The 11,119-nt window shown below is 40.6% G+C and overlaps 2 protein-coding genes across 3 annotated transcripts in view; one reads left to right on the forward strand and one right to left on the reverse strand.

Moving 5' to 3' along the window:
• The window catches only part of cracd (capping protein inhibiting regulator of actin dynamics), a 22,124-nt gene extending 19,072 nt beyond the window's left edge, over window positions 1–3,052 (forward strand). The window contains exon 9 of one of the 2 annotated variants that reach the window (XM_086161847.1): window positions 945–3,052. In XM_086161847.1, coding sequence (XP_086017973.1) covers window positions 945–1,105 — 161 coding nt within the window. In that variant the 3' untranslated portion in view covers window positions 1,106–3,052. Of the gene's footprint in view, window positions 1–900 lie in introns of both variants that reach the window. The other variant, XM_086161848.1, reaches the window with a different exon arrangement.
• On the reverse strand, window positions 2,276–11,042 carry aasdh (aminoadipate-semialdehyde dehydrogenase). The gene is made up of 14 exons (XM_086161846.1): window positions 10,749–11,042; window positions 10,539–10,659; window positions 9,173–9,438; window positions 8,898–9,090; window positions 8,556–8,797; window positions 8,096–8,202; window positions 7,311–7,483; window positions 6,463–6,766; window positions 6,269–6,387; window positions 5,487–6,183; window positions 5,247–5,410; window positions 4,032–4,157; window positions 3,811–3,942; window positions 2,276–3,537 (listed from the first exon to the last, which is right to left on the reverse strand). The coding sequence occupies exons 1-14, from the start codon at window positions 10,985–10,987 to the stop codon at window positions 3,142–3,144; spliced, it is 3,279 nt and encodes a 1,092-aa protein (XP_086017972.1). The 5' UTR covers window positions 10,988–11,042; the 3' UTR covers window positions 2,276–3,141.
• Window positions 11,043–11,119: the final 77 nt, after the last annotated feature.

Raw genomic sequence — 11,119 nt, forward strand, 5'->3', positions numbered from 1 at the left:
AACCCAATGTCAGTTGGGACTGGCTACTGACCCATCGCCACCCTGAGTGCCCGATACGTGGTGCAACGTTTGACTTAATGACTTGATTAATATGCATTCACAGGGTTCGCGACATGGGAGTCTCCAGGCAACCACATCACTTTTGTGTCTTGAGTATTGAAAGAGAGAATGTTTTCGATGTCATACAATGCTCTCATAGCCCTGTTTCATAAATCTAAAAATTTTAGTACAACTTTACAATTTTATGCAAATTTATATGTGGCAAATTACACCTACATCATTATGTATAGTCAGCCAAGAAGCTAAAGGAACAAGAGTAGCACATTTGACTGAAATATTTAATTTTATTAGCGTATTAATATAGTATCAATTTCCCTTATTTTGACATGATGTGTCACTTATTACTAATATTTCAAACAAGCAAAAGAAAATAACATTTTGGTATTCCCCGGGTTTGCAAATGTGGCAATTTGTTCATTTTTTCATTAAGAAAATGAATATTCAGTTTGGTGGAATACAGGAATTTGTCTGTAAATTTGCTATACTCTCAAAGTGGAAATGCTAAAGTATCAAACAGTCACTCAATAAAAATCACTTTATACTATATCTCTGGCGTTATGGAGGAAAAAATTCTGGGATCAAATAGTTCAAATAGAATAATAAAATGATCCTTTGTTTATTAGAATAGTTTATCAAGTATTCAGGTAGTTATCTTAATAAAAGAGATTTTTTTTCCATTCATTCCTAGAAAGATTATCTGATTATATTGTGAATCGGCATGATAACATTCCATTTCACTACATTTTCATATCTAATGAAAGTAATCAGTTGCACCCCTAAGTAGGAGCGACGTGTATAAAACCAGCAACATCAGTTTTTATTTTTCTTGAAATTTCCCAGACAAGAGGACAGACAGGTGACTGACTTTCTTTTTGGTGTCCCAGTTGAGATAGCAGACTCTACACCATCGCCACCTGCTGTCAAAGAGGTGTCAAAGCGCTTCCCTGCCAGTGATTCACAGCAGGTCTCTACAGAACCAGCCTGGCTGGCATTGGCCAAGAGAAAGGCCAAAGCCTGGAGTGACTGTCCTCAGATCATCAAATAGCCCCGGACAGATCTAGAGCCTGGCCTTGACACTGGACTCTGCCCTGCATCCAGAATGCACTTACCCCAAATACTCAGAAGCACCGCAAGAGTCTGCAACCCCCCCCTTTCCTTAATATCACTCGCTATGAAAACCTTCCTGATTGTGAAGCAACATGCCTCAATACCCCACACTGGCTGATAGTATTATAATGTTAAAGTGCTATTTGCATTACAACACTCAAAAACAATTACACAGATCAATTTAAAGAAGCATGCACACAGTGTATAAAAGACATGCAAATAGAAGTCCTGAAAAGACAGATATAATCGACATGGCACATTTGGAGATGTTTTCGGCGTTCGATCGCAAACACGGCTGGCCTTTTCAGCAGCCAGAAACATATTTATTTTCAAGGATAACTTTGACACCATTGTTGTATAGAACGTATTCAGTTGACACAACATAAGCACCTCCATATGCGAAGAGTGAAGGTTATGACACGACCGTGTTCAACGACAGAGAACGACTGAACAGTTTTAAGGGCTACCAGTTAACTCAACATGACCCTGATGAAGTCACTTGGTGACATTTGACAAAGTGTTACAGGCATCTTATCTGCCGTATTCCCTCCTCAGTATTATTTGTGTGATGGAACAGGTGTAACTGTGTTAAAGAGATCTTGTTTGAACCTTGTTTTCATGTAAAAAAGCCTTTTCTATTTTTTTTAAAGAAACTTCGCATAAAATCCTCACTGTGTCCGTGATGACTGTGATAGCTGTCAATAAAGGTACTGAACAATTAGCCGTTATATAGTAACCAGAAACTGTTTGTGAAACCACACTAAGACTACATTCTCATAACAGGCAGAAAAAAGGCCCAAATCTGATTTCTTTACTGGCTCGGCTGTTTTCTGTCCGACAGAACGATAGAAGTAAAAGCACACAGCATCTTAGCTTGTCATTTGTGAGTCAGACCATTTTAAAGGGTGGTCTTAAAAAGATAAAAAGATCAGACGCTCTGTAATGTGACATAATGTAAGTAAATCAAATCTGAATTAATTAAAGGCCTTCCTCCGGGAGCTATCGCAATTTTATTTTTTTTTTTGCAAGAGAGTTAGATCATATGATTTGATCACTGTAATTAAGAGCGACAGTTGCACAGGAACTTTGTGGACTGGCAGGATTTGAGGGATCGGTACACACATGGACTTTCTTTAACAAATAGCTACAAAACAATCCGGTCACGTTTATTACCTGGTCAAATTCACAAAACTTTAGACTGAAATAAAAAAAAAACATTTGTGTTTATTTCACTTGCATGTTACTGTTGGAACACTTGAGGGCCATGAAAAACTAACATTAAGATATATGTGAAAAAAGAAAAACTGATTGGTGAACATCAGAATAAACGCGAAGGCTTGCAGTATGAATAGAATTTAACAGAATCGGATCGGACATGGTAGATGTGACCTAAATATTATCCTCATGGCTGGGTGATAACACAAATTGGGTTTTTGCTTTGTTTGTGGAGACACACTCCCTGCTTGCTGTAACATACAATTCTTGTAAGTGTCCCCCTGTACACACTTGTGTTTGTATGCAAATGCCATCATTTCCTTGTAGATGTTATATGAGCTTACAATGTTTAAGCATTTCCTGTTTCAGAAAAAACAACAAAAAAAAACTCCAGCATTGTCATTTCCTGCCGCTCACTATGATCTGTATGTATGTAAGTATGTAAGTCAAAGGCATTAGCAGAGCTTTGGTCAAAGAGACCAAAGTCAACTTGTCATTTTGTTTCTAAGTTTAGTCGTGCACAATAGTGTAGTGTACGCAGTGTTATAAGTTTAAAAAAAGAAGTTTGGTATTATTTGCACTTTTTTGTCCAACTTAGAGATTCATTAGAAAATTCTGAAAGAGATGCAAAATGTTATGAATAATGTAAAATAAATTCTGATGTCTGACTTCACATTAGTTTCCTTATTTTGAGTGCATGTTGAAAATTCCGACACCACCTAAATCTAATTATTAAAAGTATTTTTACGTGTTAAGCTACTATGTTTCCTCTTTTATTGTCAGCTTTAAACAATACACATAATCGTTGCGGCACCCGACGACGATGGAGCTCTCAAACACAACCGGTGATGAGAAGAGCTCTCCAGGAAGTGAACATGACACCAGCAATTGTCCGCATTGAGCATCCAGGACGTGAACTGTGCCATCTGTTGAGGTCAGAACCACAAGAGTCCCTCTCCAGCCCACGGAGGAGCCATCAAATACAAACGGGCACGAATACACCTTCCCCCCAGTCTTGAAAGTCCAAAGTAAAGACCCGTCGGCACAGCTCAGACAGTAGAGCCGGCCGTCATGAGATCCACAAACTAACATCTGCAGGTCTGGTGTGACACACGCTGATGAGAAAACAGGGCCCTCGGTTAAAAACTGCCAACACTGCAAGGGAAACAGAGTCACAAACTCAGGTGTTACAGTTATAACTGGTTTTGTGCAAATACAGTAATAAAAATTTTAGTCAAACGAAACTGAGAATGTCAGTTAGTTTTTATATTTGCCCTGTAGCAGAATTCAGCACAAAACCGAGGTGTCTTAAAATCCCATTTAAAGTTTGTGCCCTTGTGCCCACCCCATCTACGGATTTGGCCTAATGGTGATAATGGTGATAATAGTTAAGTATATGAATGAAGTACTAATTGCTAATCTTTTCACCAGTTTTCCTGTGTTGCTGAAGCAGCAGATATTTCCATCCACTGAACCAATGAACACATGATCAGAGGTACAGCTTGGTGAAGAGAAGAATGGGCTGTCTCTACAATGAGACCACAGCTCCTTTCCACTGTCCTGTGACAACGATAATCCTCAGTCAGAACAAAACAAAACAAAAGCCTTTTAAAAGTGCAGTCAAAAGTTGATTTGTCATCTTCACTTACAGGATGAAGACAGAGAAGTTGACCTCCCAGCGTGGCAACGTACAGCTGTCTGCTGGTCGTGTGGAGGCACGGAGAGGAAAACACTGCTCCGCTTTCACAGTGATGTTTCCAAACACACTGCTGAACCTACAAAGTGAGCATGAAACTCTTTGTGTGTGTGTATTTCAAGCTGCTTGAACCTGCACAATCTTCGTCTACTTCAACTTAGAAACTTCTCTTGCGATTGTTTTGGGTCAGCCAGACCTCTTTTTTTCAGGTCTGCCCTAGGCGAAATAGTTTCTAATTGAAGACTTGCATATTTTGCACCTTTCTCTGAAGCAAGGTGTTTATGATTGGCCAAGTTAAAAGGGCTTTTCAACCTGAGGATGATGATTAAATATGTGACTCCAGTAGTGACACATGAGCACATGGGGGTGTAGTTACACTTGCATAAACCATCAGCTTGGATGTGTAAAACAAAGAACTATGTAAAGTAAATGCTATGATGTCATGATCAGAGTGGTTTGTAGAATGCAGTGTTAGATTAAGCCTTTCGCACATATTCAAATGTTAAAAATAATAGCATTATCTCTGTTTTAAAAAAATTCTCTCCAATTTCACGATAATTGCAGACGTTTTTTAAAAGACATTTTCTTTCTATTTTTCAGGGTACTGCTTGCTTCTTCTGTTGTATTTCCAATTCCTTTTTGGATTATTTTCAGGTAATAATCTTTCATGATTTTTCCATCCATCCATTCATCGTCTGCCGCTTATCCTGCACTCAGGGTTGCAAGGGATGCTCGAGCCTATCCCAGCTGTAATCGGGCAGGGGGCGGGGCATGGTCGCCAGTCAATCGCAGGGCCACATATATAGACAGACAACCATTCATTCAGTCATTCAGGCAATTTTCCCAATTTTTTCCAGTTAACCCACTGCATGCTTTTGGACTGTGGGAGGAAACCAACGCAAACTACACACAGAAAGGTCCCCTTGAACCAGGGTTCTTCGTACTGTGAGGCCAAAGCGCTAACCACTGTGCTGTGTAACAAACTTCATGATTCAAAATAATCAGTAATATGACAACTGCAGTTAGATAATACCTAGTAGGAGTTAATGAGTTGTTATAGGAGTAAGTGTTTCAATGTGTGCTAAAATGCAGGGATGTCTTACGTGTGTAAACAAAACACCAAAAATTTAATGTTATCTGAATATATAATCTCAACTAATATACTCACCTGTGAGTTGAGGGCATAAACATGGCCATCGTGTGACCCCACTATCACCAACCCGGTGTGAGGATCTACAGCAGCGCAGCTCTTCACCGCATCATCCGTCTCAAATACCCACTTTGTCTCTCCAGTGGCAGCGCATAGGAAATACACGAAGCCATCATAGCAGCCTGCAACATCCAAAAGTCAGTTCAGAGTGCACTGTGTCATCTTTAAAAAAACGCTACTTGCAGACGCAGTGCTGACCTACAACCACCAGCTTCCCAAAGTGTGAGACGGCAGCTGAGGCCTCAATTCTGCCACCAAGAACGCGCTCCCATACAAGGACCCCGGTGTTCAGATCCAAAGCTTGTATCCGGTGAGAGTGAGAGCCGATGAAGACTTTTGCTTGGGACACACCTGGTCCTTCATGTACTAGAACCACTGGGGAGGCGTCCACACACCTGCCTGTATCTGAGGACCAGCTCAGATTTAGACTCAAAGCTCTGGACTCAAAATCGACACCACTACTTGACTTACTTGGATTTTTTTCCCTGGGTGTCTCAGCCTGACTGCTTTTAATGAGCTCACCATTTCTGAGTTTCATTTTTATTATTTCACCTGCTCTCCTAACTACCGTTACAGCCTCCGTATCACTATGGAGTCTTTCCGCAACAATATCTTCTGTATGCGCTCTCTTTGCATCGGCAATGGACAGTGCTTCAGCCTGTCTTTTCTTAGTCAGCGCTTTGTTCCCTGGCGCCGCTGGTGTTACTGTGGCAATGTGGCGCAGGACATCCGAGAAGCTCCCGTCGAGAATAATCTCCAAAAGTTGGGGTGATGTCACACTAGCTGTGGCGCGGATATCCTCACAAAGTCGGATTGCCTTCAGTGAATCCCCACCGCTGAAGAGGAAACGAGACTCCTCATCGACTGTCCCATTATCAGGGAGACCAAGAGCATCCTGTTGATACATGGTATCAATAAGGTTGACTATGTATATTACCAAATACCAAATTCTTTGACATGGTTATAAGTTCTTGGCCCACCTGCCACAAAGTTTGGAGGCGCTTCTTGAGTATTGTGATATCTCCGCTGGAGGTATCATAATCCGACCACCGCCTCTGGCTTTGAAATGTCTTCGTAAGAGCCCGCATGTCTACTTTTCCTGCCAACACAATGTGGAGACAGTAAGCACACTGTTACAAACATTGTTGTATTTCCTCCCCTGTGTAATGCTCACCGTGAGAGTTTAGGGACAAGGTCGGGACCAGAACTAGCATGTCAGGGAAGCAGTGGGAGGGCACCAGCAGAGACAGCTGCTTCAGGATATGTTTTTTTAGACGTGTGTCCGATCCACCTGGCTCCCAGGAGGGCTCCTGCTGATGATCAGCAGAGGCAGAGTGGATTTCCTCCAAGCGGGGCTCTTCTGGGGGAAGAGTGGCTGCCTGCCCTTCAGATGTGGATGCTACAACAAAAGCGAGCAGACGTAGGTCTTTATGTAGACACACAGCGCAGGCTTGCACTTCGGGCAGACTAAGGATGAGCTGGGATGAGACAGAGAGGCTGACATGAGCAAAATCAGACAACGCATCAAACATTGCTCATAATCTTTTCCAGTCACGTCAGCATATCTGTGCTTATCAGGGGAAGGCTTTATATAAAAATCATTTGTATACACAGATTAAAAATATTGATATTTCATTACATTTTTACTTTACAAAGCCGTTGTACCTGGCTTTTTAAATATGTTCATACTGTTTAGAATTGTTATATTCATAACAATCATTCAAAACTGTTAACAATAAGACAGTTGCTCTTTCACAGTTGCATTTTGCAGTAAAATTAAAGTAGGGTAAAAACAGACTGAAAATGATATCTTAGAAGATAAACAGGTAGTGACTAATACAAATGGGTTGATTAAAAATCCACAAGATTTGAGTCTCATGCACATGTTATATATTTGAATGCCCATTGAAATCTTTTATTCACTGAAAAAATCCAAGTCTCAAGATATCGATCTAAATTTACTTTTCTGCACTATTAAGATTTTTCTTTTATTACAAAAAAAAAGGGGAAAAAAAAACGTACTTGCTGTAAGCTATCCAGGTTAATCCGTTTTCCATGCCGTTTAATCTCTCTGTCTTTTCGGCCAAGGTAGAAGAGCTGTGAGTTCTTGATTGTCACCCAATCTCCTGTAGCTCTCATCGTCCCAGGGAGCAATGCATGCTCAGAGTCCAGGAGGCAGACCCTGTCCTCTCCGCCTGCACTGCCAATCATTTGAATTAATCAGTATTGTTCCGCTGAAGGAGAGTTCAGCTGACTGAACACACTCAGACAGGAATGTGGGAGGGCAGGGAACCTTAGCAAACACTCCTTAGATTAATATCCACCCACCACTGCCTTATTGGGGTACCCAACTTCTAACAACAATCAAAAGCGCCCCCCCTACACACACACACAAACAAGCACAGTTTTTTTTTTTTAAATATCCGTGAGCAACAAACTTCCAATTGCTCCTGGGAATGCAGTTTTGCTTGCTTGTTCAAGTTTATGTGCGTTCAAAGTGGATTATGACAAAAGGGGTATGTAGAAATTCCTCCCAGGACTAATTACACATCAAGTATCAGAAATTAAGACAAAAAAAAAAAAATCAATCATGACTAAGGCATATTTTTTGCACTTCAGATCCAGTCTTTACTGATTTGGACATATCAAATACCTCATTTTGGGGGTTCTATGACTTATAAGTGCAGTCTCTTTCATAAATGTGTTGTATCATGCTCAGTTTTTTTATTTATCGTCTTTGTAATTCACATTGGTCAGCAGCGGTTGTAGTTTCAATTTGGCGGATGTGAGTTGAAAATGTTTCTCACCTATGAACACTTGACCTTCCCCCTCGGTCACAATGCAGTCCTTTTCATCTCTCACTTCCACTAAAGTGCCCATCAGAGGAGCCCCAAGAGGCACGGAGGATGGTGTGCTGTAAAAGCAGATATTTATTCAATGTTTTATTAAATTTCAAATCAAAATGGAAAAAAAATGAAAAAAAAACTCTAATTATTGATCACATAAAAGATAAAAGAACAATGCTATTAACTTTAACTGGACCTGAATCTAACATCTGTCCGTGGAGGAATCAAACAATCTCTCATGATGCTGTTGACTCATTCAGATATTTATGTTGTGTAACTGATGCGTGACCTCCATAACCAGAAAAACCAAAACTAACAAAAAAAACCTCTTAAATCTTGTAATATACATGTTTTTAGGAATATTGCTAGTCTTATTCAGAAGTTGTAATCTTTTTTCTTTAATTCAGTTAGGACTACTCACTTGCTGCTGGACTGCAGCAAAGACTGTGGGAATTTGTAACAGCAAGCCCAACAAGAGACCTCTGTTATACCATAAATATTAAAGATGTGGGTTTTATTGCCCTCGTGTCTCCAGCTGCTCAGCAAAGATGGCGACGGGCATGACTCTCCACCCAGAGCTAACACACGTAATGAGGAGTCAAATGACAGCACTTCCTGTTTAAGCACACCAAGACTGAAGCGACTGAGCAGAGTGGGTGTGACCTGTGAACACACATTACAGCACAAAAATGCACATGGTCCTTTTGGAAAACACAGATTTCATCATTCATATTTCAGTGTGGTGTCTGGTGAAGTGACAGACCTGCAGCACAGTTGTCCTGTGCTTTGTGAAGAGTAGCCTTGACAGTCGATTGGGCATTTTCTTAAACACAGAGGGGATAATGAGGAGCTGCGCCCCAGATGATAAAGCCAAGAATATATCCACCACAGAAGGGTCAAAAGTTAAGGGTGAAGCCAGGAAAACCAAATCCTCTGTACTCATCTCAAACAAAGACCTGGGAGAGTGGGAAAGTTACTTTCATGCACTTTATTGAGAATGAATTATTCATAAAAGTGCTAAGTTGAGGTGGAACTTACCTCAGGTGAATGATGTTTGGGAGGATACACTTGTGTGGAACCTTCACAATCTTGGGTGAGCCTGTTGTTCCAGATGTGTGAAGCACATATGCCAAGTCTATTGGGGGAGATGCTGAACAATCCTTTCCCTGGGCTCTTGTTTGTTCTGTTCCTTGCTGGTCCTCAACAGCTGAATGTGGTTTGACTCGTACCAGAGTAAGTTTGAATTTGGGCAACACTGTACAAACCTCCACTGTCATGTAACTGACAAGTGCTGCCTCAAATTGCTTGTCAAAAAAAGGAGGAAAAAGTATCAATGTCTAAATGTAAAGATTTACTATGATCCTTTGGCACAATGTTAACACATGAAAGAACCCAGCAATTCAACATGAGCAAATGTGGACTCTTAATTTTTCTGTGCACCAATTTTGGATGAAATGTTAAAGCTGGTTTTGGATGGATGGATGGATGGATGGGTGGATGGATGGATGGATGAATAGATGGATGTTAAAACCAGTTGTAAAACACTCTTTTTAAAAACAGTTGCTCTGTCAATATTGTAAGTGCCTTGTGTGAAGCATTTCAAACGCTATAAGACCCTAGAGTCCCATATCAGGGAATGGGATACTCTAACATATTCAACGTCTGTTCTATTATTATTATGATTATCATTGTTATTATTATTATTACAGATTTGTAAGCCTTTTTGTCTCACTTCATGAAAAGAGAGATCTTCTACTAATTTTCATTATGCAGTTGGTAAATTCATATGGAATGTTGTTTTACTGTGCCATCATATTCTTCTTCTTCTTCTTCCTCCTCTTGTTTCGGCTTTTCCCTTCAGGGATCGCCACAGTGAATCAACTTTCTCCATCTAACCCTATTCTCCATATCCTCCTCTCTCACACCAACTACCTTCATATCCTTTACTGTGCTAACATATCAAGGGTCTTATTACATTACAGGAAAAGCTGTTATAAACAATATCAGTATCTGTGCTTTGAAAAGACAAAATGTATCTCCCACAAGTCGCAATGATAAAATTTCAAAGGTTGAATTTTCACTGGTTTGTTTCACACCTCTATTTATTATACACGACCAATATAGTAAATACTGAATTTACTGAATACTGAATCGATCTAAATTTGATTTTACCTTTAAAATCCGAGTGTGATAACATTCATCTTCTCCTATTTTGAATGCATGTACTTTTATTGATTCTTTAAGGGTAGTTTATTGCTTATAAATATTCGATTCCTTGCTAATTGATTGCTGTCATTGAGTGTTTGCACCACCTTTTACATAATTTTTGGTGCAAAATGACAGTTGTGCAAAAAACAATACATGTATGCATTGTTTGTATTCATAATCGATGAGCCATTCACACCTGAAGGAGGTCAGTTTTCACAGCACAGTGTTTGACATCAGACTTGACCATAACTCGGGCAGTAAAAAGCCCAGGAGCATCTGGATCCAGAGGGACGTAAGCGGCAGGTGTCTGCAGGATCCTGACACGCAAAAACAAAAACAAGGCATCAGCTATGTTGCTTCAGCCCGAATGAAAACCCAGCAGAAAACATCTGTTACGTCTACTCACCCAAGAATCCAGACAGGCACGAACAGATCATCGCTACAGTAGATGCCTATTAAACCGGTGGCGGGAGTGCAGTTCGTCCGCAGGCTGAGCGACAGATCCACGGCAAGTTCAAGCAGATCTTTGTAGAGCAGGTTGACCGGCACATCCGACGGAGAGCCATTGTCAAAAGTTACAGCTACGCGGTGAGAGTAAATAATTGCGGCGGTCGCCACAAGCTCCTGCAGAGACCCCGCACTCATGCTGCAGAACGCTTTTCGTTGACGTGAACGTAGTTTTGTTTTATTTACAAGCGGTTCGTTTGGGCCCGGGTAGGTCGTGTCACTTGAATATTACGTCATCGTGACGCATTAGCAAAATCACGTTCCATTTCT

Source organism: Fistularia commersonii, chromosome 16, assembly GCF_037954325.1.
Source record: "Fistularia commersonii isolate RoL2024-O1a breed Wild chromosome 16, RoL_Fcom_v1.0, whole genome shotgun sequence".
Lineage (NCBI taxonomy): Eukaryota > Metazoa > Chordata > Actinopteri > Syngnathiformes > Fistulariidae > Fistularia > Fistularia commersonii.